This window comes from Rhipicephalus sanguineus, chromosome 2, assembly GCF_013339695.2.
Source record: "Rhipicephalus sanguineus isolate Rsan-2018 chromosome 2, BIME_Rsan_1.4, whole genome shotgun sequence".
Lineage (NCBI taxonomy): Eukaryota > Metazoa > Arthropoda > Arachnida > Ixodida > Ixodidae > Rhipicephalus > Rhipicephalus sanguineus.
In genome coordinates this window covers 47,205,141-47,230,877 of record NC_051177.1, presented here as the reverse complement: position 1 = coordinate 47,230,877, position 25,737 = coordinate 47,205,141, and the positions used below count along the sequence as shown (strand labels likewise).

The following is a 25,737-nucleotide window of genomic DNA, read 5'->3' as shown; positions in this document are numbered from 1 at the left end:
TACTAGGCTTTGTAGGCAGGAGGCACAGGTGGATGAGGCAAACTGTTGAGAGATGTGAGGTCATCTTCGATGTTGTTTGGTCGATGGTCAATGACAAGAAACTTGACATTATGGCAAAGTATACCCTGCTCCGTGCTGATCCAGTAGAAGTGGGTGCATCGGCCTTGTTCAGAACTGTATCAGCTCATTGGAGGTCAGTGATCCAGGCCTTCTGAAAAGGCTGAAGTTCTGGTCAGCATGCCGCATGCAGCACGCTGCATGTTGTAATCTGACTTTTGACGTTCTCTGGCCTTGTGCTCGAAGGTCTTGAGTTGAGCTGCATCTGGTACTGAAGGTGTCAACAGTTGTGCTGACAGAGGTACACGCGTTCGAAGTTGCCGGCTAAACAGCAGCTCGGTGGGGTTAAAGCCATTGTCCAAAGGGGTTGCCAGGTACACCAACAGTAGGGGTCGGACAACTTGGTGAGTTTAGTCTTTGTGATCGTGACTGCGGCCTCAGCTCAGTCATTGCTTTGTGCGTACTTGGGGCTCAAGGTGATCTCTTCAAACCCCCAGCCTCTAACGAAAGCCAGAAACTCTGAACGGAACTGTGGCCCATTGTCTGTAACCACAGTTTCAGGAATTCCGTGCCTCGAGAAGATACACTTTGACTTCAGAATGACCGTCTCTGGTCTCTGATTTTCAAGTAATGCAATCTTGATGTAGCGAGAGCAGTAGTCTGTAATGGCAGGTGGCACTTTCAGTTGACATGAAAAAGGTCCATGGCTACTCACTGCTAAGGTCGGTCGGGAAAGGAAGTTGGCATGAGTAGTTTGCTCCGAGCCTGCCTCTGCTTCCTGCAGCTGACACATTTTTCCATGGTGTTGGCAATGTCCTTTGATATGCCTGGCCACCAACGGGACTCCTGGGCTCGCCTTGTACACTTGATGATCCCTTCATGCCCATCGCACTGAAGGTTTCAGCGAAATGGGTATCAGGTACTGCTGCCCTCTCATGAGTATTACGTCGTGTGACGTAAGTTCATTCTTGAACTGCCAGTATGGCAAGCACTTCTCGTGCACTCGTGACTTTGTATTTGGCCTGGCCATCTGAACATAGTTCTTCAAAGCTCTGCAGATAGAGTCTTGACTTCGTGCATCTGCAAGTCTCTGAGGACACACACGGGAACATGTACATGCCGGATGAGGCCCTGCTCGAAAAGTCTGCGACCTCCTCTGGTGTCTTGTTCCTTGAGTGGCTGACGAGACAAAGCAGCTGCTACAACCAGGCTCTTGCCGGGTACATGCTGCATTGTGTAGTTGTAGTGCATCATTCTGAGACGCAACCGTTGCAATCTCAGTGTTAACTTGTCCACCAGCTTCCTAATGAACAGTGGGATAAGCGGCTTATGGTCTATCTCCACATGAAAACTGTTGTGTAGTGACTTGAGCAGGTGTCGCCATCAGTGGGTAAAAATAGCAGCTGCACGGGCGCTGGTGGCCGCACTGCCAGCCAGAGGGCATGCAACCAAATCGACCAACCCCCGTTTGCCGCTAGGGACTCTCTCTTTTGACACGTCGCCGGCCGGCTACGCTGTGCCGCTGCGTCGGCATGACCGCTTAATCGGTTATTAAATGTATTTGGTGTTTCTTACACGTGTCCATACGTCTGAAGACTCAACAAAAACAACCCGATGAGATAGTCTTTGAACTTCTCGCAGGCCTATGTGATGACAAGGGCCTCCTTATCGATCAGAGAGTATCCCTTCTCCGCCTCAGTCAACGACTTCAAAGCGTAGGCGATAGCTTTTAGGCTTTTGTCTTCCTGGCGCTGCACGAGGACTGCTCCCAGGCCAAAACTTGAAGTGTCAGCAGACAAGATCGTCTCCTTTGTCAGGCATTATAGTGCCAGCACTGGATGTGACATGAGGCAGTCCTTCACCTATTCAAAAGCATGCTGATGAGGATCGTCCCAGTTGAACGGAACGTCCTTGTGAAGTAACTCTCTTAATGGTCGTGTCTTGGTCATCAGATTCGGTATGAATCGAGCAATAAGATTCACCATGTCCAGGAAGCTCTAGAGTTCCGTGACGTTTGTAGGAGGTGGCATGTTTATGATAATTGTTATTTCGTCCTTGTCCGACGTCACCCCATCCTTGTTGATCACGTCTCAGAAACTTGACCGTTTCTTGGGCAAACACACACTTGCCGCGGTTGAGTGTAACCCCCTTTTTCTTTTATTCAGCACAGGACTGCATGCAGGCGACTGTCATGTTCTTCCTTGCTCTTGGTCCACACAAGAATGTCATCTTTGTGACACACAACACCATCTAGTCCTTCAAGGCGCTGATGCATCATTCTCTGAAAGTGCTCTGGAGCACAGGAAATTCCCAAAGGGAGGCGGTTAAACTTAAACTGCCCAAACGGAGTGATGAATGTGGTGAGATGCGTTGATTCTGGGCGAAGTTTCATGTAGTAGAAGCCTGAGTATGCATCCAGACGACAGAAATACCTAGCTTGACCCAATGTCGCTAGCATTCCACACTTGGAATGGGGTGGTATTCTCGCTTATGCTCTTGTTCAGCATGGTATAGTCCACACATATGTATATGTCATCGTTCTTTTTAGGCATGATGACGATTGGTGAGCACCATTCTGTTGGCTCGGTGATGCTGGTGATCACTCATTCACCTAGCATCAGCCGGAGGTGACGCTTAACAGCTCTCTATAGGGGAACTGGGATACGTCGTGGGGATGTGACTGCCACGGGCTCTGATAGTGGCTTCAACTTGACTTTGCAAGCATACAGTACTTCACCCAAACCTGGAACAGCTCGGGATACTCGCTTACTGGGTCTAGACGTGGCTCTACACCAGCTTCATTCACTCGTCGCAGGATGTCAAAGCTCTCAGTGAGGTCTAAGCCAAGAAATGGCTCGTCCAGATCTTTCGCGACGTAAAGATGCGCCATGACGCTTGTATCATTGAATATCATTGAATGTGACTGTATCTTGCATGACTCCCAAAATGTCCAACCGTTGCTTTGCTAGGCCAAGGATGACCATGTCGGGCTTGAGGAGTGTGGTCCCCTTCTCAAACCTTGAGAGGAGGCCCATTGGTACAACAGTGATGTTTGCTCCAGTGTCCAGACGGGACTCAACTTCCTGACCATTGACATGGAGTGAGTCTTTCCATGGCTGTCTCTTGTGCATGGTGCTGACTGACCCCGCAAAGAAAGAGTCAGCCTCCGTTGATGATCCTTCAAACTGAAGGATGACTTGTCTAACTCACTTGGCTTTCCAGACTGATGCAAAATGACCCTGCTTGCCATACTTGTTGCATTGGGCTTTAGCTGCAGGACACTTGCCTGGGGTGCTTTACAGTATGTCCACACCAAAAACAGGCCTGTGTCGCACAAGCCGGCTCCACTGTCGCTTTGTGTGACGTCTTTGGTTGGAACTTCATCTTTTGTTGTGGCGCTTGTAGTCTGTCGGCATGTGCCATCTCAGTAGATGTCAATTCGGTAGAGTGCTTCGGAGTCTCTTGCTGCTGACCGACAGTTTCCGTTTGCTTAGTCAGCAATACTGCTTACTCCAGTGTAAGCTCACTCTCCATTTGTAGCTTTGTGGAAAGCTGTTTGTCTCTCACCCTGACGACGATGCGATCCCTAAGAGTTCATCCTTGAGGGCACAGTGTTCACAAGTCTCAACTAGCGCATATAGCACAGTGATAAAATCTGCCGCCGTTTCTCCCTCACGCTGTGAGCAGCTGTTGAATACTGCCCGCTCGTACACGACGTTCTTCACGATTAAGAAATTTTCGATCGCTGCGACAACGTCCGCATAGGATTCCAACTTGTTGGCAGGAATGGGGAGGGTGGCGAAAGTCTCCTCGGCCTTGTGTCCCATGAGGTAAACTAATGAATTCACTTGCTTGGTTTGAGTCTTCCCGTTCAGACCAGAAGTGGTGTGGAATCGCTCCCAATGCCTCTTCCAGGTTGTCCAGTGCTCAGGTACGAATGTGAACGGTTCTGGAGGCGAAAGCTGATGTGGCGTTAGCAGAAGTGACCGCAGTTGAGCGGCTTGTGAAGTCTCATCCATCGTTCTGGAAGAATAAGCCTAACGATGATGCTGTACACCGGGGCGCTGAACTTTCGCTGCCCGCGTGCTCAGCGACTGACATGTTGAATGGCACGTGGTACTGCACTTAACTCTTCTCTGACACCATGTTGAATGCCGGGGTCGTGAACAACTTCTTTATTAAGAAACAATTAATTGCTTCGTAGCTACAAACATAGCACGCCGGCTGGTGCCTCCCGAGTTCCTTTTCGTCCATGTCCTGCACACACACACAGCACCGACCAACGCTCCCACAACCACGTCTCCATGGTAGGTGGCGCTACTAACTTTACGTGAGCACACAACAGAGGCGACATGAGAGCACTATTTTGTTGAATTCAGGGTGAAAATATAGCAAAAAGCCGATCAATGTGCTACAATGCTTGTTATGGTCAAGAGAAGAAAAAAAACAATTTATTCTGCAGGGTTAGAGTGTAGCACACCTAACACAGAACAAGAGAAGACACCACAGAACACGCAAAAGCGCACGCGCGCGCGCACACACACACACGCACACACACACACACACACACACACACACACACACACACACTTGGTGTTAAAATGTGAGCGTTTTTTGTCCTTTGTTGGTTACGCTACACTTGAATCCTACACTACATTATGCCAACAATTCCAGTGTACAACGGTGTATATGCTGTTGAATGGCCATCCTTCATGAAATTCTGTTAATTTCTGATTCTGCATTCTTTCTTTGTCATCATCCCTATAAGACATTAACTGCACATGAAATTAGCTTTGTTTTCACTGTCTACGTCACAATACTTGTCAGAGTAACTGAAACGTTGGGGGGAAAAAAATAAGAGAGAAAGAAAGAAAGAAAGGAACAGTGAAACGCACTTGGCAAGGCAGGATGACCCGGGAAACCACGATCTGAGAAAGGCATTGGAGGCACGTCCAGCGTGCCTGGGACATCCCCCATGGCATCTGCATCAGGCGTCATCGGAGGCGGGATCATGGTCAGATCAATAATGTCCGGGTCCAAGTACAGCGTTCCCTCATCGAATGGGAGCTGGATGTCTGGATTTGACTGCAGCTGCTTGAGCAACTCGAGGAGATCACGGTCTCCGGATCCTATTCCTGGCAACATGTCCGGACTGTGAAGGCCGAAACTGGAGCCGCTGCGTCCACGCTTGTTCGGGGCCGACGGCTCGGTCGTTGCAGTCAATCTCGAGGTTCGGTGGAGAGGGCTCTGCGTTGGCGTGCTGAAGCTGTCCGTGTCTGACTCACTTGCAGCTTCATCTGGAGCCATAGCTGCAACTTCGTTGAGCGCTTCCGACACGTCATCCAGCTGTGTGAGCAGCAAGAGCGAATCGGCCGCACGGATGGTGGGGCCGCCTGCCTCACGCTCTTCACTGCTGGTTGACTCATTGGCTGGAAGTGGCGGCCGATTTGCTGGCCGGTTGCCGTCAGACAGATAGCTCTCAGCATCTGCTACCATCCGCCGCATCTCTGACACCCGACGCAGCACCTCCTCGTTCTTCACCTGCAGTGACAGGACATGAATCGAGTACTGCATTTGTGGTTATGTGGATGCCACAGTGTTCTTACATATGCTTTTGCATTTGTTGTGGCTGCTGTTAAACACAGATTGTAAAATTTCTGAATCTCTCTGCTCGCCTATGGTTCGCATATGGCTCGCATTGCCATTGCTCCATAAAATAAGCTGATGTCCTGTTGCTGCACATGTGATTGGTTCAGAGGTTGTGACTGCTCTACTAGAATTTCCAATTTGAACAGCTATCACAGTTCTTGTGTGTCAGACTTCCGAGCACACTGTATCATCACTTCTTTACATATCGCATTAGAAATGCCATCCAATGCAGTCAATTCACAATTTTTAATTCCTGAAGGCTTGTGACCACCTTGTGACTAGGCCTGCACTTGCTTGCTCACATTCCATGCACTAGTGTTTTCCTTAAGGCAGAAACTAAGCAGGGAATTTCTTATTAGCATTTCACTCTAAAGCAGTGCAAACTTTCACAGCATCTCCCACATACTGCTTTGTCAAGGACACAAAACACAAATAAATAAACGACGATTGTTATAACCGTGCATTAGACATTGATTCATGTGCTTTTAATAGCTGATAATACCCTTCATTATAGACTAGCCCACATAAGCTGCAATATCATAACTAGACTGGAATGCACACATTTCATGTGCATCAAGGGAGACTTATTTGTGTTGCGGGAAACTAACAGAAAATGGTTGCATGCCTTCATTATTTTGCAAAAAGCTGACTTATCTCAAGGCTCATTCACACCTGTGATTTGCACTGGTCGCGTGGCTATTTGTGACAGGCTACCAAAATGCGACTCAAGGTGACCGATGTTCACACCTGTGTACGACTTAACCCATTGCCACACGGAATTCGTGTCTGCTCGCCTATGGTTGGCTCACATTGCCATTGCTCCATAAAATAAGCTGATGTCCTGTTGCTGTGCATGTGATTGGTTCAGAGGTTTGTGACTGCAGTTGCGTGACTAAATCGAGCAGCAAGAGACTCAGCCAAAGCAGTCACTTGACCGGCGCTAGTCGCAGGTGTGAACGAGCCTTCAGAGTAACAATTACTTTAAAAAGCTATAAGTATAACATGGCTGTGCAGCTGCCCCTTTGTAAGCCTTCACATAATGTATAAATACTTTTTATATAACTTTGAACATTGTGCACAGCTTTGTGTGCCATGGCAACACACACACGCTCACTGTCTTTCATAGTTGCGCTGATAGCGGGCCCACACTCACTTCAAGTACAACAGGCTCCTCCTCCTCCTCTTCATCGTCATCATCCATGATGTCGAACTTGACCGATCGCTCCTCGGAGTCGTCGTCTGCTGTGGAAGACGCGGAGTCTGATGCCTGCTGGTGGCCATTGGACGTCAGCAGCAGGGAGCGTTGTTCCATCTTGCTGGCACCGAGCACAGGTGAGCGAAGGACGCGGCTCGGGCTGAGTGGCTGCAAAGGACTCGTCTCGTTCATGTTGTGGTCCACCGAGTTGGAAAGGGCCACCAGAGAGCACTGCTCCCGCGAGCTGCTTCGCGACATGCCACGGTCAGGCAGCTGCAAAAACAAACGGGTTGTGTAACAAATGTGTCAGTTTTGTGTTCTACATACTACGCTCTTTCTTGCCCCAGTCTTATTGTTCTTCTCCTGCTAACGTGTGCTGTTGAGGAAAATTTAAACCGATCACTCAATCACTCCCATTCTCAACACAATTTTTAGAGAGCTATTGGATTTACGGGAATAGTCCGTGCTTTCTTTACAAGCTTGCAACACAACTGTATCTGAGCTGCCATCACATGACTGAATCACATGGTAAAAAAAAGGAAACATATATAGTAAATTACCGAGCTTGGTTGGTGTAATCTTCAGGTAAAGGTGTAGCTTAATATGGAGCTATCAACACCTTTGGTCCTTTCCATTAACCTGTTGGCCTTTTCGTAATACCCTAGTGCTCATATTGACCCAAATGTAGTCTCATGAGTTTGTCTACACTGCAATGACAGCATTCCTTTGTGCACTCAGTAGAACATAACACCACAATGACGAGCCAGCAGTGTACAGTAACAGCCAAAGTAATTAGTCCGCATAACATAAGCTTGGCAAGCTTACCTCGCAAGGAACATAAGCTGGAGGCGGCAGGGCCAGATCCACGCTCTTCACCATTGGGCAATTTGGAGTCTCCTCCGAAGGTGTATAACTCCAGGGAGTTGGGCACACAATGTGGGTTCCGTGGAAGCATGGTGCTGCATGTGTGCCACACAATGGGTAAGGATTACTTTACACCAATAGAGTAATTAGTTAATCAGTTCACTTGACTGTTGCAGGCAGCAAGAGTATTAACAAATACCCGAGCAATATTGCAACAAGCGACCATACTATCACTGCCTTTAAGCATTCTGCTGAAGTCAGATCTAATGCTCAAGATAGCACAAAGGATTCAAAAATGTGCACCTATGATGCAGTACACACATGTCAATGTTTAATCTGTGCTTAGCACAAGTGATGCTTTTCAAGAAGAAAATTAAGTCTGCAAGAGACTGAACTATGCATCCATTCAGTCTCTTGTATGCTTGTAAGGTATATCATATTATTAATGCAAGGTAAATGATATCGCACAAGTCTTTACGTCTTCGTTCTTAATACTGGTGGGGAAAGCTTGGAAGTGATTCTTATCAGTAACTAAGGATGAAATCCTCACAGAAGTTCTTTGACATTCTGCACCCGAGTGTTCTCAACACAACAAAGTGCAAAATGACACAATTTCTACCGAGACCAGTCCATGCTGACTCACCCGTCTCGACTTTCCATGGATCCTCCGTCTCCCAGTGAACAGGAAGGTCTCGTGATGCCAACAGTTTGTGGTACCCCTTGAGGATGAACACCAGCTCAGCTGTTTCATGGTCATCCAGTCCAAATTTGAGATTCTGTTCGACATAAAAAAAGAACTGATGATTAAAAGGGGCCCTGCAGCATTTTTTGAGAGTGGTAAAAGAATAATGCTGCCAATCGGTAGTTGAGGCTCCTGAGAACATGTGAGCGAAACATTATAGCGCACCACGCGGCCTGGAATTCACAATTAACTTTCAAAGTCAGCTAGAAATGGCTCGCCCTTCTCTTGAAAAATGATGCCATAATCCAAAATGACTGCGTCATAAACACGAAGTCCACAGCGCTGGCTCATTTGAGCATCATGAGCTGCACAGTTACCGCAGCCGTTGCGGGAAGCTGCGACATGCCCGCGCTGCGCTCTATAGTTTCAGAATTGCACAGTATAGATTTACACCAACACGCTTGCGATCACACTGATTGTAAGCTGAACATTCAAAGAAATAAAAGAAAGTGCTCAATGTCATGATGCATGCTGATGAACAGATGTAGCTTCTTGCCCCCTTTAAAAGTGGAAGTTGGTGACTTGTGGAGGATGGCACAACAGAAGCACATGCAAGAGCACACAAGCAAGCAAACAAGAAGCAAGAAAAGAATGAGGAGGCTTCTCGTCACAGTAGCTGTAAAAGGCAGTCATAGGTGTTTTGGCAACTTCCTGCCAAGTTCAATAATTATACTACCAGATGCTTTCCCCTGTAATTTGTGCTGTCGCCTTGTAGTGATGGCGAAGGATTAGGAAACATTACCAAAAATAGTGAATGACAAAGCTAACACTTTGTTGCTAAACTTGTTCCAAGAAAGCAACAGATCACTTAAGTGCAAATGATAGCAATCAAAGCAGTTGGCAGTTATCGAATCTAATGTCGCAGCTCGTATCAGTTTAGTATATATGTAAAAATTTGTCATTGTACATTCTGAAACAACATCTCCAGTGTTTGTGGAGATAAGAGAATGTACAACACTGTCCCGTCTATGTCATACATGCAACCTGAGTGAACATCCTTATCGTCGTGCAATTCCAGACAATGTTCACACATATGAAAATGCATCATGCACAATGGCTACAATAGTATCACAATAACAGCAAGTGTTCGTCGAATTGGTCATCAGCAAAATGCAAAAGAAAGGACTCGTGCTAATAAAGATGCAATTCTAATCCGTTGTATGGTACCTAAAGACACAAGTTTTGTCAACACACAAATTTGTAAAAGCACACACCTCTTTGTCTGGGTCTTTGATGTTGATCTCAACATGGCAGGCAAGGTCATCGTCCCTTGTGACTGTGACGGATGACACCTCTTCTATTTGAGCCAATGTTACAGGTTGCTAAAAAAACGAAAAGCACCGGGTGAGAATCTCGCAGTCTGCCTTGCACACTGAGAACGAGAAAAATAAAAAGGCCTCAACACTCACAATAGGCACTGTTCCTCGCGCATTGTTGATCTGGCTGATTCCGAACTTTGGGCTTATCATTATCCCCGTCTCCGTGCTTGAGTCCTGTACGGCATGAAATGAGCGCCATTCAATCACTGCATGTACAACCAAGCTACACAAGCAAGAAAGCAGTTTGTTGTGGCTGAATCCTTTAGTTTTTCCTAAAGAGAATGTCCTTTTGGGACCTGTTCCACCTACATTCTGTAACAGGGCATGATGTTGTTCATGATAATTTCTGACCACATTCAACATGTATCAAGAAGAGGCCTTATTCAGCAAGGCAGCTCACATAGCCCAGTTGCATGCATACCGCATTAACTCGCATACTACTAGCACCCCAGGTGGAAATGTGCAACTGGGAATTTAACTGGCTTTAACTGGTATTAACTGGCATCAACTGGTCTCAGTTGGAAACTAACTGGCCCAAGTTGAAGACCAACTGGGGCCAATTACAGACTGACTGGGACCAGTTGAAGACCAACTGGGACCAGTTACAGGCCAAGTGTACCAATTAAGAGGTAACTGGGATGCGGCTGGTTCCAGTTACAAGCCAACTAGTCACCAACTAGGACCATGACCAGTTGAACTAAAAGCAAATGGTCCCAAATACAGACCGACTAGTCCCAGCTGCAGGCCAACTGGTCCCAGTTGGGAGCCGATTGGGAGGCAGCTGGTTCAAGCTACAAGCCAATTTGCTGGCTGATGTTGGCTAACATTGCCTATAGGCTGTTGTAACAATGAAAATGCAATAATTTGGAATCTTCTTGTAAATCTAATTACGGTAGTATAACAGCGAAGACATGTAGAAATTTCTCTACAGGTCTGTGGTAGCAGTAGTCACTAAAAAAAGTTGTCACTCTCTTACAAGTGGCAGCCTACCTTGGTGCTGGTGGCGAACACCTTGGCACCGTAGCTGGAGAGCTCACTGATGACCTTGAGGTAGTGCAGTTTGGCCTGCAGGGGTGTCAGCTGCTTCTGTCCAGGGGCACACAGCGTTGCCTGGTTTTGCTTGAGGAAGTGACTCAGCAGCTTGCGCAGCTCTTTACGCTTCATCGTCTCCAGCAGCGAGCCGGGCACAAACCGCTTGAGTCCACTCTCCCGCCTGCGCGAGACAGGGGCATTGCGAGTGTTCAATGCGCATGCTCCCTGCTCCACCACTCTAAGTTATCTTCATACGTGATCATACGTGGTCCTATAGTTCCATGCAGTCTGAATTAAAGTGCTGGCAACTGTCACCGAGAATTTCATGCACTAGTAGATTTCAGGTATCTACAGAGAAACCTCAATGCTGGTTAATGTTTTAATACTAAGAGCTTGTGCTCTTGTTGCATGTCTGTAGGCAAACATGTCTGTCACACACAGAAACGTAACCCGGGTGCGGTGTACTAGGCACGTGCCGCTCCCGAAGTTTCTGTCCACCGCAGAATACCTAGTACAAAGCGGCACTTGACGAAAGCACCTGCGTTCTCAGCACCCACTTCACACTTATGGGCATGCCCTTCTAAGGAAAAAGAAAAAAGAAGCAAAAAAAAAAAACAAAAAAACCTGGCTATGCCACTAGCCACACACATACATGTCCACCTGAATAAAATTTTTGGAGCACAGAATACAGGACAAAGTGATATTTTTGAGTTTCATCAACTTGAAAAGTTTCGTGGATAAGTTTTCGTAGTCACAACCATATTTAACCTCGTAGTGGCTTACATATGTAATTCAAAAACTTCCCTGGTTGGCTCTGCATTTTTTTTTACTGTACTCGATGACCATCAACATTCATTGTGGAAACTTGCGTAGCAGGGTCAATGTTGCTGAAGGTGTTGCACGCTGCTATAAAACTGACACAGATAAAAGAGGCCATAATTATACAGTAAAAGCTCGTTAATTCAAACTCTGTTAATCCGTACTAACAGTTAATTCAAACTGACACCCTGGTCCCAGCACAGCCCTATGTATTTCTATGGAAGGGAAACTTTCGATGATTTGAACGCGTCGGTATTTACAACGCTTAATTCGAACTGACAACCCCCCGGCTTTCGTCCATCCTCACAGAAATTAACCCAGAATGATCACCCAAATTACTCATTACTTTCATCTGTGTAAAACAAGTAGAGTTGTGGAGTAATTGATTTCCATGTATGCTTTTATGGTTGTAAATGTCGTCTGTCTGCTGCTACTGCTGTATGGGTGACACGGCCCAGTCAGGCAATGTTTGCCTTTAGCCGTGTCCCCTTGGACAATTTGAATAATGTTCTAAATAAACTATGAAAGAAAGACTAAATTTTGATTGCGTTAACTCTTCCATGTAAATGAATGTGTTTTGGAGCACAAATAGCTTCGAGCTTCGTATATTTTGGCATTAAGGCTCACTGCTCACGTGAATGCAAGCCGCTGCTTGTTTCCGGTGTATCACTGACTGATCAATAAGTTCTGTTTGCTGTGAGAGCATGAACTTAATTTACGAAATTACCTGCCACAAACGGGTAGTATCGCCTAATTTGTGGGAACGAGTTCAGAGGTGGCTTCTCTGGGTTCTAGTGTCTGTTCATTCTAGCGCTTTCCTGCTAATTCGAACTCCGCTTAATTAAAAAAATATTATAGACCCCTTCAAGTTCGCATTAACGAGCTTTTACTGTATCACAGCACTGTACACTTCTGAGCAGGCAGGCACATGCACACCAGTGAAAGAGAGAATGAAAGAAAGGTGGAGCTGCGCATGTGTCAGTATGTGGAACAAGGTGGTAGCTAATGCGATCTGTAGGCCATATGACTGTTGTTGCAGAATCTGGCAATGCAACTGGTTCCTCTATCAGTATGTGAGGATCATGATGTTCTGGCAACCAATTTCAGCAGCAATTTAGGGCAGACAACAGATCAGGTGAAGTCAAACGTCATCACAAAAACCTATAGGGCTTAAGTGTTACTAGGACTTGGTACATACGGTAGGAAAAAAAAGAAAAGGTAGACAAACCGCTGCAACATCTGTGTTGCACAGATATGTCGTTCAGAATGAGAGTGCTGTGGAAGAATAAGCAGCAGCTTACTCGACTGACTTGATGGTGACCTTGCCCTGGATGCCACTGCTGAGAGCGTGCAGGTGGATATGCAAGGCGGCTAGCTTGAGGGCCACATCATATTTGAGTTCGGGAGCAAACCTCTCCTGTACCATGTCATTGCAGCACTGCAAGTAAAAAGGGTGTTATAAAAACAGTTAGGCTTACGTCTAGCAACATGACACCACATGTGCACATAACCCCTTTATAAGAGACATGCATCAGGGAGCAGTTCTTGTCCCTTATACAAGATGTCTCTTATAAGCAGGGTTCTCATCCTCTGAGCAACCTCTATTTAATGTAGGTGCACTGGTGTCTCTTATACCCCACTGTCTCTTGCATCAGTGTCTCTTAATTATAAAGGGGTTCAACTTACAGAGTCTGCCTATTAAAGGGGTCAGGAACCACTTTGCCAAGTAATGATCTAATGACCTCAGTATCGGAGTTTACTGCCCCCCGAATGGATTGCCGCAAAAATTTCTCGAATCCGTCAAGAACGAGCGGAGTTACGGGGGTTTGGCGCACGCTCTCAGCGCTTTCTCTCTTTTCTCGTCCCGACGAGCGCACTGGAAGCAACACAGGGAGGGATGGCGTGGGGGAAAGAAGTTATGTCAGCGCGCGTCGTGAAACGCGATTGCTCTCCCTTTGTGATTCGCTTGCGCGAGTGTGGCTACCGTGTAAAGTTAGCAGACTGAGGAGTGCGGCGCCGACAAGTGGCGGCACCCCGTGACAAGAAGCGCATCTGATCCGAACGCCGCTCTCGATTTATGTCGGCTGTCAGCCAATGAAGATGCTATGTCTTTTGTGACGCGGAGAAGCAGATACGCGACGTCAGCCGGCAGGCGCTCCGGCCACCGACGAGAGTGAGAACCGGCCTCTGTTTGAAAAGAGAGTTCCTGAGAAAACAGCAACTTCGCGCTCCGCTTGCAGCCTTTACACGGTGTGCACAACTACAATATTTGGCTGAGCAGTTCATAGCCATGTCAGCTTTCCGCAGGATGTGTTTTTTCAACAAGCCCAAGGGGTGCTTTATGACCCCTTTAAACATAAACAACAAGAAATGGACTATGGAATATCTAAAATATTAGAAAAGGCAAATATGCACTGGGTCGTTTCTTGTGCTAAGCACAACCAAACAGGATTGCCACAAATTTCATCATTCCAGAGAAAATTGAAAGAAAATTTTAGTGTTCCTCTTGTAAACCTTTTAAACACATGGAAACTCACGGAAACACATGAAAAAATTAGAGAGTACTTTTGCAAATCGGAATGACGACATAAACGAAACTGTTCTTACATTTCTGCATTGTTTTATTTTGGAATATCTATTTCGAGCTCAGTGTTTCAATTTACAGTGTAGTATCATCATATTGTGCATCATAGCCGTGTTTATGGTAGTGCTTTTCTTAGTGATGTAAATACCACTGTTTCTAATGTGTAACAATGTATTTTGACATTTCCTCACGCTAAATGTATTAGATTTCTATGTTGTTTATAAATACCATGTGTATGTAGGAAAACACGAGTGTTATTCAACATGCTTCAGTTGCATTGAAATAGAGTATTGAATTTGGATATATGTTAAACATGTGTCTGTATGCTGGTTTTAGTGTTACTGCTGCCATGTGAGGGCCTTCAGGCACATTCAAGCTGTATAGTGCAGCTTTTTGCCTGAAGGACGCCCAACAATTTCATTGAAAAATAAAAACGTTTCCGATTCCGATTCTCACTGGTTGAAGTTAGTGTACGGGCCTCATGAATAAACCTACGTTTGTGGTTTCTATCATGTAAAACTCGACATTAGATCTTATGGTGGCTTGGTGGAAGGCAGGTATTGCTGTGAGACACATTCTTCACGAGTTGCATAATATGGCCAGTGCTGAAGGCATTTTGAAAACGCCTTCAGCACCGAACATATTAACTTATTTTTGCTGACGGGGGCTTACATTTCCAATGCAAATATGGTCACCGCTGTTAGCATTGACAACTCAACAAGGGACATTGAGGCTACACCCCATGACACCGTTGTGGGAATCTATGGTTACCAAAATATAGTGCACACCTATCGTGATACAAATAATGCACCATTTCGTGTATCACAACTGGTGTTTTCACTTTTGGCATGCCATTTACGTATTCTCTCACCTGACGACAATAGCTAGCATTCGATGGAGCACATGTGGTTATGTCAAGAATCTTAGATAACCAGGAAGTGAGCAAACAAATTATACTATGCTTAAAATAATATTTCAACTTGACTGTATTGCAAAGCTTGGCACAGGCTAACACAAGTTAAAGGGCCCGTAAACCACCCAGAGGTCAAAATTTAGTTGTGGTGTTGCAGTTGTGCACGGGCCTTCAACGAACACGTAGCTGTGAGAATTATTCGAAACGGTGCCGTAATAGCGGAGTTACACACGTTTCATGACACAAAAGAGGCCTTCACTCTTTCCTTCACTGCTGGCGAGCCGAGCGGATACTCTCGCACCCAGACGCCGGGCTGACCGGGGCTGCCAAGGCGCGCGCGGGCTGCACCGAGTAAAGGGCAAGCTGCAGTTCTGAAGCTTTAAAGTGCGAAAAAAAGTACCCGTTCACGCCGTTTCAGCGTATAAGAGCTCGTCTGGGCACTACTGCGTCGTCTCTGGATGCCAAAACAAGCTGCGCAACAAGAGGATATTAGCGTTGTCTGCGACGATTACGACGCGCCACGGAAGTAGTGCCGGTGTGGTGTTTTCAGCTTCGCCGCGAGTGGATAACTGTGATTCAAGCAAAAAACTAGGAGCCGAGTGAAATGGCGAGTAAGTACACTAACAGCGTGTATTCTACAGTGTGATGCCCACCTATTTCATTTTGCGAACCTAATTTGCGTAACACGCAGCTGGGTTGAAGGCAGGCGCGAGCTTTGTGTGGGGGTGCACTTCATACCTTTGAGCGCTTCCTTTGACGAAATTCTAGTGCAAGGTAGTGCTTTCAAGCACAAGCAATCAGCATGCTTTGCCACTTTCAACGTAGTATTAAGCTTTAGTGCTTTTGATGGCAACCACGCCTTCGAGATTTCGTCTTCAAAAGGTAATAAATGGCACGGTGCTCCTCAACAGCTGGCCAGAATTTCGTGCTTTCATTTCAGTGTTTGATGTCCCCAAATTTATTTGGACACGAGGCATTCAGCTGCACATAATACATGGCACGTAAGTAAACAGTACTCGCGCCCGTGTCCTTTACGTCGCAGGCGTAGCTAACCGGCTTAACTAAGAGTAGCACAGTTTCGCTTGTAAAGCACCATCGTTACAAGAATAAATCGCGCAGGTAGCTTTCAAAAGGGATCGCTGAACTATACTGCAGGTTTACTCTCCGATAGCACGCTTTTGTGAGCAAGACCATTATTGTAAGAGCGTTGGTGAAAAAAAATTACGTTCCGCGAAACCACCCGTAAAGCGTACACTAATTATTACGCGATGCACCGTTTGTCAACCAGTCTCTCCTCCTGGCCGAGTGCTCCTCCTCACCGTGTGAGGAGGAAGAGCAGCGAGCGCACGTACCTGTGCGCAGACAAACAGGTTCTTTTTGTGGATGACATGAGCAGACGACAATGTTGACGTCACGGCAAACACTGAGTGGCTGAGGATTGCCAGAAGGCCCAGAGAGGAGAAGGGATTGTGTCTTAGAATTTGTGGAGCATCTGTGGCTCATAGCGCTGCCGTGTTTGACACTGTTGATCACGATGGCATTCCAACTCGATGCGTGCACCTACTTGAAATGTTAAAAAACTATTGGAGGTAGTTTAGGGGCCCTTTAAGGCGTAATGGCCAACACAGGAAAAGAACAGAGTGGCACCATTAGGAGAGGCTAGACATGCCTGCATGAAGAGGTACTCAAAGGCAACAGGGTCCTTTTGCAGCAGGTCATACGCATCAAGCGGCACGAAGGCAACTCGAAACAAGCACCGCAAGTGGTGAGCACCAGGCCGTGCTGCAATCTGCATAACGGAATGAAGGTTAAGATACTGGGATCAATTTCATCTTCTTGGTGGCGCGATAACACTGAAAAAATAAATGAGTTGAGGTTAGAGGCATCAGTTACAGAGGGACAAGAGTACCCTGCTGCATGAGATTGGGACGACCTTCCCACCCACATCACCGGGTTAAGGAACTGAACCCACTTCAGAACAGCTGTTAAGATCCATTACTTATCAGGTTAATGTAAACTGCTGCCTTTTTTTTTAAAATCCCCAGCCATCATGTAATGACCCTCTGGGATCTTTGAGGTATGAATGAACAAATAAATGAATTTTAATTTTGCTTTATTCATTTGTATGTTTCAACCAAACAATAGAGTTAGTGCCCCTGGTGACTTCCTGGGGTTCCTACAGTTATTCCTTGCTTTTTGTGGCGTAAAAGAAAAGAAAGCATGCAAGAAGCCTACCTTTGCCAGGGAGTCCTTTGGATCAAGGAGAGTGAGCTTGTTCCGACGAACTGACTTAATGTGTTCCACTACAAGGCCGAAATGCTCCATGGCTTTCACAGAGAGTTTCTCTTGGAGAGAGTTGAGGACGTCCTGAAATATAAAAGTACCGCTCTGTACTCAAACTGCAGTCTGTAGACCGACCTAAGGGAGTAAATGACAGAGGTACACAGACTCTCGTAGAAGGAAAGTCTCTGTTTGCCATAAAGCTATACATAAGGAGCACATGTGCCTATTCAGTACATACTCTTAATCATGGTAACATTATGATCACATGTAAACCTTACCTTGAAGAGCTTCAAGCTTCACTCTGAACAGAAACGTAACAAAGAGTCTTCAAGAATCATAGTATTAACACCATAATAGCATGTTTGCTAAAACACGGATTTATGTTTCATTATTACCAGTTCAGTTAAATTTGTGTAAACCAAACACCTGTAAGAAGATAAAAATATAGGGTCCTTGGTGCCTAGGAATTCGAGTAAAACACAAACTGACTAAACACAGTATTCAGTGGATGAGGGTCAGTAGACACAAGTACGAAGACTAGTTCAGAACTCTAACAACATTGCAATGAAATTGCAGTTCATAGTTTGACATCTGTCCCTACCAAGAATAAGGTATATTTTCAGTTGGGGAATGATGTCATGGATGCCTGTGTATTCTTAAGTCACATGCTCCAATGCCCTTTATAGGCACACAAGTTTATGACAGTCCGAGCTTGTAATAAAGAAATTAATTAAGCTTCAAAACAGGATTTGTCATTGTGGGCTCGCTAAAGCGCGTCACACAATGTCACAACTTCAGAAAGTGCGAAACTTTCTGAACGCTAAAGGCTGGCTTACCTGCACGGTGGTCGAGCTGTCATACTTGAAAGACTTGGTTTGACCATTTTCAAGAAACACTTTCATAACATTGGGAAGAAAGGGAACGCAGGACTCGAACGTAGATGGCTGTGGCGGGAAAAGTGAAAAACCAGACATGCGCGTTCATCACGCTGCACATTTGGCACTGGCACAATAGCTGCTTATAATAGTTACATTCTCTAGTGATAAAACATGTCAATTCATAAGGGCACAGAGAGGATCAATGATTTACCTACTTACCAGGTGTCACAGTATCAACATTACTGGCACCTCATGAAATCGAGATATGAATGGGCATAGAAAAACACCGAAGTAGATGGCCTAACTGCAGTGGTCTAAATGAAGTCAAAATCAATTAACTTCTGCGATGTCAGCAAAGCACCAAGCTTATAGAATGTGTCCCAGCCAACTGGAGCCAAGCTAATGAAAAATGAGACACGAAAATGTGACTAGTAATAATGTTTTGCCAGTGGTAATCGCAGGGATACCACAACTTTTTTTTTGTCAATGCTTAGTGAACTAGTGAAAATTAATTGCCTAAATAATTAATAACTTGCACAACTTTGGAAATTAGAATATCTAATACTTCATCTCATTGGAAGACATCACGATAAAAAATTTATGGCCCGCTACATGATTTTTATTTACTTTTTCTTTCCTTATAATTTGAGGAACAAAAGGCAAAGAAAGATGCAAAGCAAGTGCAGGCAACATCAATGTAGTGACTGTTGAGCCACATGAATATGATAGTGCTGCCAAGATTCGCTATAAAAAAAGACAAAATCTCAGGCAACTGGTGAGTGGAATGGAGAATGTGTACATAGCTATATTTGTCATAACATGATAATAGACATATCCATCTATGTACACAAAGACGCAATAATGTTAGAACTGATAATACACAATGCGAATATGAAAAATGTCCACAAAATTATCATGTGAAAAGCGATTGCAACAGGCTTGCACTCTTCCCAAGATTAGAACTTCAGAGCTTAAAAAGTTTAGTTTGCTCATTTTACTTTGTCTACATGTTCACTTTGTTTACGCCACGTTTGTTCCTAGAATGTATATTTTTGAACTGAGAGAGCAAAAACAGAATGCATGCAGGTTGCATGGTTGACCTAACAGCAACTTCAGTAAAAGATATGGCTGTGTTTCTTTTTTTTAATCTACCGACATAGTGAGCCCATATGAGATTTTTGGTTTCAAGAATAGACCTGAAAACATTCTGTGTCATACAATGTTCTCAGAGGCCCAGTCAAATGGAGCTTCCTAAATTACAAACAAAAACTTACGGAATAAAGAGGTGAACCATTGATGACAACACCTTCCGCGAAGCGAACCCTCGAGGGATTTGTCTTTAACTTTGCTTTCTTTGCTGCAGTTAGGAGGGCTGACTTTCGTGTTGTCTGGGAAAGAAAAACGTAAGAACAATGCGTGAGCACTGTGAAACTAGTTACACAAGAAGTGCAAGTCACAGGTGAAACTGATATAGGTGACATCACATAGCTGCTTTCTTTGAAGCTTAGTCAAGCCTTAACTATCAAGTAATACACTACTGGCATAATTTTTGCATAACTCTGCGGAGAGTTTGATTTCACGTTTTCTCACAATGCTAGTGAGAGATGTAAATATCTAACAATCTAAGTATGCCTTACAAGAAACTTTCTTTTTTAACAAACTTCGTTACCAATTTCGGGGTTTCATTTTATACAGATTCCAATGAACTTCACTTAAGTTAGATTTCTAACAAGATGAACAAACTTGCACTGTTATGTCGTGTTTATGTGTTCTTTCTACTAGTGATTAAGATGAACGGAAAAGACTTTATCAATTAGTGGAGGATGCAACTACTCATTTTCAGTTAGGAGTTACGTCAAGAAAAAACCTACAACATTGTGCACATTCAAGAATTTTCACTGAATAGCATGACATGCAGGGGCGTAGCCAGAAATTTTTTTCGGGGGGGGGGGGGGGGGTTAAACCATACTTTGTGTATGTTTGTGCGTGTGTTTGTATGTGCGCGTGCATACATACGCAAGCAAAACTGAAAAATTTCGGGGGGGACATGTACAGTTGAACCCCTTTATAAGAGACACTGATATAAGAGACACGTGGGGTATAAGAGACACCAGTGTGCTACATGAAAGTAAGGGTTGATAGGAAGATGCATCACTTAGTACCCTGCTTATAAGAGACACCTCATATAACAGGCAAGAATTTCTCCCCCATGCATGCCTCTTATAAAGGGGTTCAACTGTATAAGAAATCCTACAGCACTTAACAGCAGAAGAGCACAAAATGCAACAGACATGATTCCATGGAGTGCAATGAGTGAGAAGGAATAACCTGCTTTGACGAATGTGATAATAATTAGGGGTGTGCGAATATTCGAAAGTTTCGAATATTCATCAAATATTACGTTCGAAATATTCGTATTCGATTCGAAAATCGTGTATTCGAAAAGTTTCGAATATTCGATAACTTCGAATATTTCAAAAATTCGAATATGCGATTCGATTATCATGCATAAAATAACTCGTCTTCCACATTTCTGCTGCGTTCGTATAGCTAAAAACGTTGCCGAGAGGAGCGATGCACATCGTAAGCACACGGAGACACGATATCTGCCTGCGACGAGCGCCCCAATACGGTATGATTTATTGCTGGTGCATCTCCGATGTGCAGCGCTGTTGGCGATCATGTAACCGTACATTTTCAATATTATGCGGCCGTAACGTGCCGCACTACCACTCGTTCACTGTGCGGGAACACTCCTGAAGAAAGACAGTGACCCATATGACTGGTGGCGGACTGCAGGCACCTTCAAATACCCCAGTCTGGCAAAGCTTTGCCCCATGTACCTCCCTATACCAGCCACTTCTGTTCCAAGCGAGCGTGCCTTTTCAGTGGCAGGGGGATTGTCTCTGTTAGAAGGGAGTGCCGGCTGCCTGATCATGTGGAGCAACTCATATTTCTTCATGATAGCATCTAGTCATTACTTTTATTGTGCCGTGATATTTGCTTGCGTTGTGATGTGCATTGTGCTAGCCTGGACATTGTGTTCTGGAGATAGCAGTGTATGTTATGTTGCCAGTCAGGCTGTTAATGTTTTTTTTTCAAATAGCTACATGTTAAATAAAATATTCTTACTGTGGAGGCATTTTTCCTTTGATATTCGATATTTGATTCGATATTCGAAGGTGGATATTTGTATTCGATTCGTATTAGAAAAATTTGATATTCGCACACCACTAATAATAATTTATGAGCTAAGGAAGATTACGAATCTATCACCTTAAGTGTGCTTTTTTTTTTTAAGAATGAGAGCAATGAGAAATAAATGAGACTTACATTGTTCACGTGAGGTTGACAGACGACCAACTTGACAGAGAGCTTGCATGATCTTAGCAAATACAGAAAAAAAAGAACTCAGTGATTACGCAATAAGAAATAAACTGATACACTGAGTCTGCATGAATATAACCACACATTTATTTTCAAAAACTCACTCTCTTTGCATATCCAAGTGTTCAATATATTTGATGTGATGCATCTGTTTCTGTGGGGCTACACATACACCAGGCCTATGCCTCATAGCAACATATAGTTAAGAGCATGCAATGCTAAAGCGTTCACACCGAACTGGACCCTTGGACTAAAACACCCTTAAATAAACTTTCACTTATTTCTTCGTATTTTCTGAGAGTTTCATGGAGACATGCTCTATCCTTCCAACTCACAAAAATAAATTTTTAGTATGGACACTGAAAAGCATGCTTTACTGCATCGCTATGTTGTCTTGTGGTTGAGCACAATGCATAGAAGGAGGGCAGGGAAATGGTATCTCGTTATGTTTGGAGCATGGCTCTGACCATAGAGCAAAGTACTTTCTCTTACTCACCAATGTTGCTAGTAAGGCTTATTACAGCTCGAAGCAGATAAGGGGAAACAAAATAAAATGTGAAGTAATAACATGTTTTTGTAAGAGCACTGGTCATGTTGCTTAGTATAAAAAAATCGCACCATCTCCCGCTAAAGGGCACCATGAGGCGATGCGAAGCAGTGTTTCGGCATGTAGAGCCCGCGTTTCAGAGGTGGAGTGGTGAGGGGAAAGGGGAGAGGGGGAGGGAAAATGGGAAGGGGAAAGAGGAGGAGTGGAGAGGGAAAATGAGAGGGGAAAGGAGAGGGGGAGGGTGTATGGGAAATGGGAGAGGGAAAGGGAAGAGGAGAGGTGATGTGGAGAGGGGGAGTGGAAAGGGGAATTGGAGAAGGTTAGCGCATGCGAAGTAAGGGTGGTCACGCCGCACACCACCACCACCACCACCACCACCGGATTGAACTCCGCTATAAGATGCTTCACATCTAAAATATTAGGTCACTTCGTGAACACCTCTGTGATCTTAGCATTTTACTCTATAGAGAATGATCACTATGAAAACAAGAAAAATGATTACACTAGCCACATCACACCTTGGCTCTGATATGTATACAAATATCAACTAGAAACACTGGTTTCTGTTATATAGGGCAAGTCAGAGAATGGATTAAAAATTTTTCATTTTCTGTGTCGTAAGAAAAAGAGAGAGAAATTTGTGATCCTGGCTTCCATTCGACATTACGGAGCATTAGTACAGAGGAAGACTGTAGAAACAAACTAACATGCACTGTGCTGTTTCCTTCCTGAAGCCGAAGCAATGGAATCTAGGTTTTTGCTTTGTAGCGATGCTTTTTTCCGACACTAATGCCTTTTTGGGCATTGTCAGTATTCAGAGAGACAGTTTGGCCACGTTATAAATAGTATCGGTAGTATGTGAGTGGTGGATGATAATAATGGCATAAATATGAGTAGGAGGCATAGCTAAATTATAGTGATGCAATACATGTGCATTGTTGCGTCGTGCTGCACACACCTTCATGATAACCTTCCCGCTTTTAAAAAATGATCGCTTTTCCAATTTAACCTGAAAGGAGGAAACTGGACGGGGCAATCGCCTTCATATCTCGCAAGGCTAGAGCTGCCTGCAACCTACAACATCCTCCTCTTCTTCAACGTTAATACAAGCATTCATCTTGTGTGAACTATTCTAGATCGGATCGGAACTCACTTGACCAACTCAATCACGTGCTCCCGGGGCGCATTCTTGACATCTTCACCGTTGATGCCAAGTATCTGATCCCCAGGCTGGAGTTTGTGTTCGCTAGGGCCACCTTCAGGATGAAAGAGATCAAAAGAAAATTTTTCTTTTACGGGGCTACAGCGACGTCATAAACAGCCCTGAACGGCTGCCAGTAAAATTTTTAAATATCGGCGACCACACTTCCGCTCTTAATTACACGACGTGTACGCGCAATTAAGGAACAAAGTGTACTATATCCCGCAACAATGGCCCCTTCCCATTTTTAGGATGCTTCGCCGCACAATGCTCCTAGATGCGGCAAAGCTGCCTTAAGAAAACCTCTCGAAGCGCGTGACACGATAACGTTATTAACTTACTATTATTGCTTTTCTGAGAAAAATAAAATGAGCCTTTGTACGTACTGTACTTTGCATGAAGGCACTGTTTACAGCGCGCAGCGCCTAAAAGGGCAGTTTTTAGAGATATTTGCGGCCGCGTTCGTATAATCGCGAATTGGTCAAAATTCGGGAGTCTCCCGCAAAAATCGGGATATTTGGCAGGTAGTAGTGGAAGCTAAGGCAACCCCCGCACAAATGTACGAGTTCAAACTGAAGTTCAGGGACAATCCCGTTTAGTACGCTGAGCGAGCGATATTTTCCGCTGGCGACTTCCTATCAAAGTGCAATGCAGCTTCACTGCAATGCGGCACGTATTGCCATGAAGCCACACCTCACAGGAAAGCACGCATCGAATGCGTCCTCAGCCAACGGCTGTATTTCTATTGTCAGATCTACGAGGCCAAGCAGAAAGGGCTCAGTCGGTTGAGATCTCTGTCCTTGAATAAGTGGCCGCTTGGCGGTAGTGGTATCAGGCGGCTTCTTTTTTTTTCTTTTCTGCCACAGAGTAAAGTTCAGTAGTTTTTAACTGAACGAGCCACTTAAAAGAGTCAGCAATTAGATATTGTAGTGTTAGCTACACTTGCCTAGCCGGAACAGATTTCGCGTGGATCTGCATGAGCCGTGCTGCGCATGCGCGAGGATCAGTGATGTCACACAGCTGGCTCACCGGAGCCGGCATCTTACGCGCTCTCCGCCACCGCCGCGCGCGACTCGCCGCTGCTGGTCTGCGCGTTCGGGAGGAGTGGTGCCGTAGCCATGGCAGACACACTGGCGCCGGAGCGCACGCAGCTATTCGCCTTCTCTGTGCAGTCGCCGTCTGACACTGCGCTGGAGCCGCTTGATAGCGCCTCTGACTGGAGGTTTGCAGGTGGGTAACGCCATAGAGAAGGAGAGCGCAAATGCTGCTCAACGGCGCAGAAGAGCCGAGAAGCTTATCTCATCGGATTCCGAAGTAGTTGCCTGGCAATCAGCGGTTCAGCGCACGAAGAATGAACAGAAGAAGGCTAATAATCCTAGACAATTTGGAAAGCTAAGAATAATCAGCTGAACCTTTGCTAACGCTACGTATATCCTGGCATAGCCGAGCAAAGCCACTGCAAATTTTTTTTTTTCCTCTTACCGCACCCCGTAGCAAGCTGCCACGTTGTACTTAAGTTTCTCGAGTCTACGGCGCCGGCTAATACATGCGGAAATACTGTGGCCAGCGTAAAGGCACTCGATACGCAGACTTGGTAATGAATAACGGTGTTTCGGAAGCATAGGTCGGCAAAAAAATTGGAGCTCACTCAGACTCACTCAAGAAATATATTTTGCTGTGAGGGATCACTCGGACTCAGGCTCACCAAAAGTTCCCTCAACCGGACTCACTCTGACTCAGACTCGCTAAACTTTTTCTCAACCGGACTCACTCAGACTCAAACTCACCAACGTATTACTCAGCCGGACTCACTCAGACTCACGGCTTCACTTGAGTCTGAGTGAGTCGACTCATGAGTCCGTTGGCGTAAAATTAGCTTTTTTGATCATGGTGTAAATCCTTTTTAACACCAGTACCCTACATAATCGGTGCTCTACGATACACCTTTTGATCTTGTACCTTCAAATACGAGCAGGGGCGTAGCCAGAAATTTTTTTCGGGAGGGGGGGGGGGGGTTCAACCGTACTTTATGTATGTTCGTTCGTGCGTGCGTTTGTATGTGCGCGTGTATATATACACAAGCAAAACTGAAAAATTTCGGGGGGGGGGGGGGTTGAACCCCCCAACCCTCTCCCCTCCTTGGCTACGCCCCTGAATACGACATATCATCATATATCACCGTTATCATATATCCATCCAGTAAGGACATTTATGCGACTCACACAAGTTATTTTTATCAAGAACTTCCCATGAAAGAGTTTGCGGGG

At 45.2% G+C, this 25,737-nt stretch overlaps 1 protein-coding gene across 2 annotated transcripts in view; it reads right to left on the bottom strand.

Annotated features, from left to right (window-relative positions):
• Positions 1 to 25,737, bottom strand: part of LOC119382879 (uncharacterized) — a 476,078-nt gene that overhangs the window by 7,135 nt on the left and 443,206 nt on the right. For both annotated transcript variants that reach the window (XM_037650771.2, XM_037650772.2), the window contains 14 exons: positions 23,423 to 23,525; positions 21,669 to 21,720; positions 19,610 to 19,723; positions 18,294 to 18,401; positions 17,410 to 17,541; positions 16,844 to 16,963; positions 12,979 to 13,115; positions 10,817 to 11,039; positions 9,917 to 10,000; positions 9,722 to 9,829; positions 8,409 to 8,541; positions 7,727 to 7,860; positions 6,860 to 7,174; positions 4,953 to 5,598 (listed from right to left, as the gene is read on the bottom strand). In XM_037650771.2, the coding sequence (XP_037506699.1) occupies positions 4,953 to 5,598; positions 6,860 to 7,174; positions 7,727 to 7,860; positions 8,409 to 8,541; positions 9,722 to 9,829; positions 9,917 to 10,000; positions 10,817 to 11,039; positions 12,979 to 13,115; positions 16,844 to 16,963; positions 17,410 to 17,541; positions 18,294 to 18,401; positions 19,610 to 19,723; positions 21,669 to 21,720; positions 23,423 to 23,525 (2,409 nt within the window). The remainder of the gene's footprint in view (positions 1 to 4,952; positions 5,599 to 6,859; positions 7,175 to 7,726; positions 7,861 to 8,408; positions 8,542 to 9,721; positions 9,830 to 9,916; positions 10,001 to 10,816; positions 11,040 to 12,978; positions 13,116 to 16,843; positions 16,964 to 17,409; positions 17,542 to 18,293; positions 18,402 to 19,609; positions 19,724 to 21,668; positions 21,721 to 23,422; positions 23,526 to 25,737) is intronic.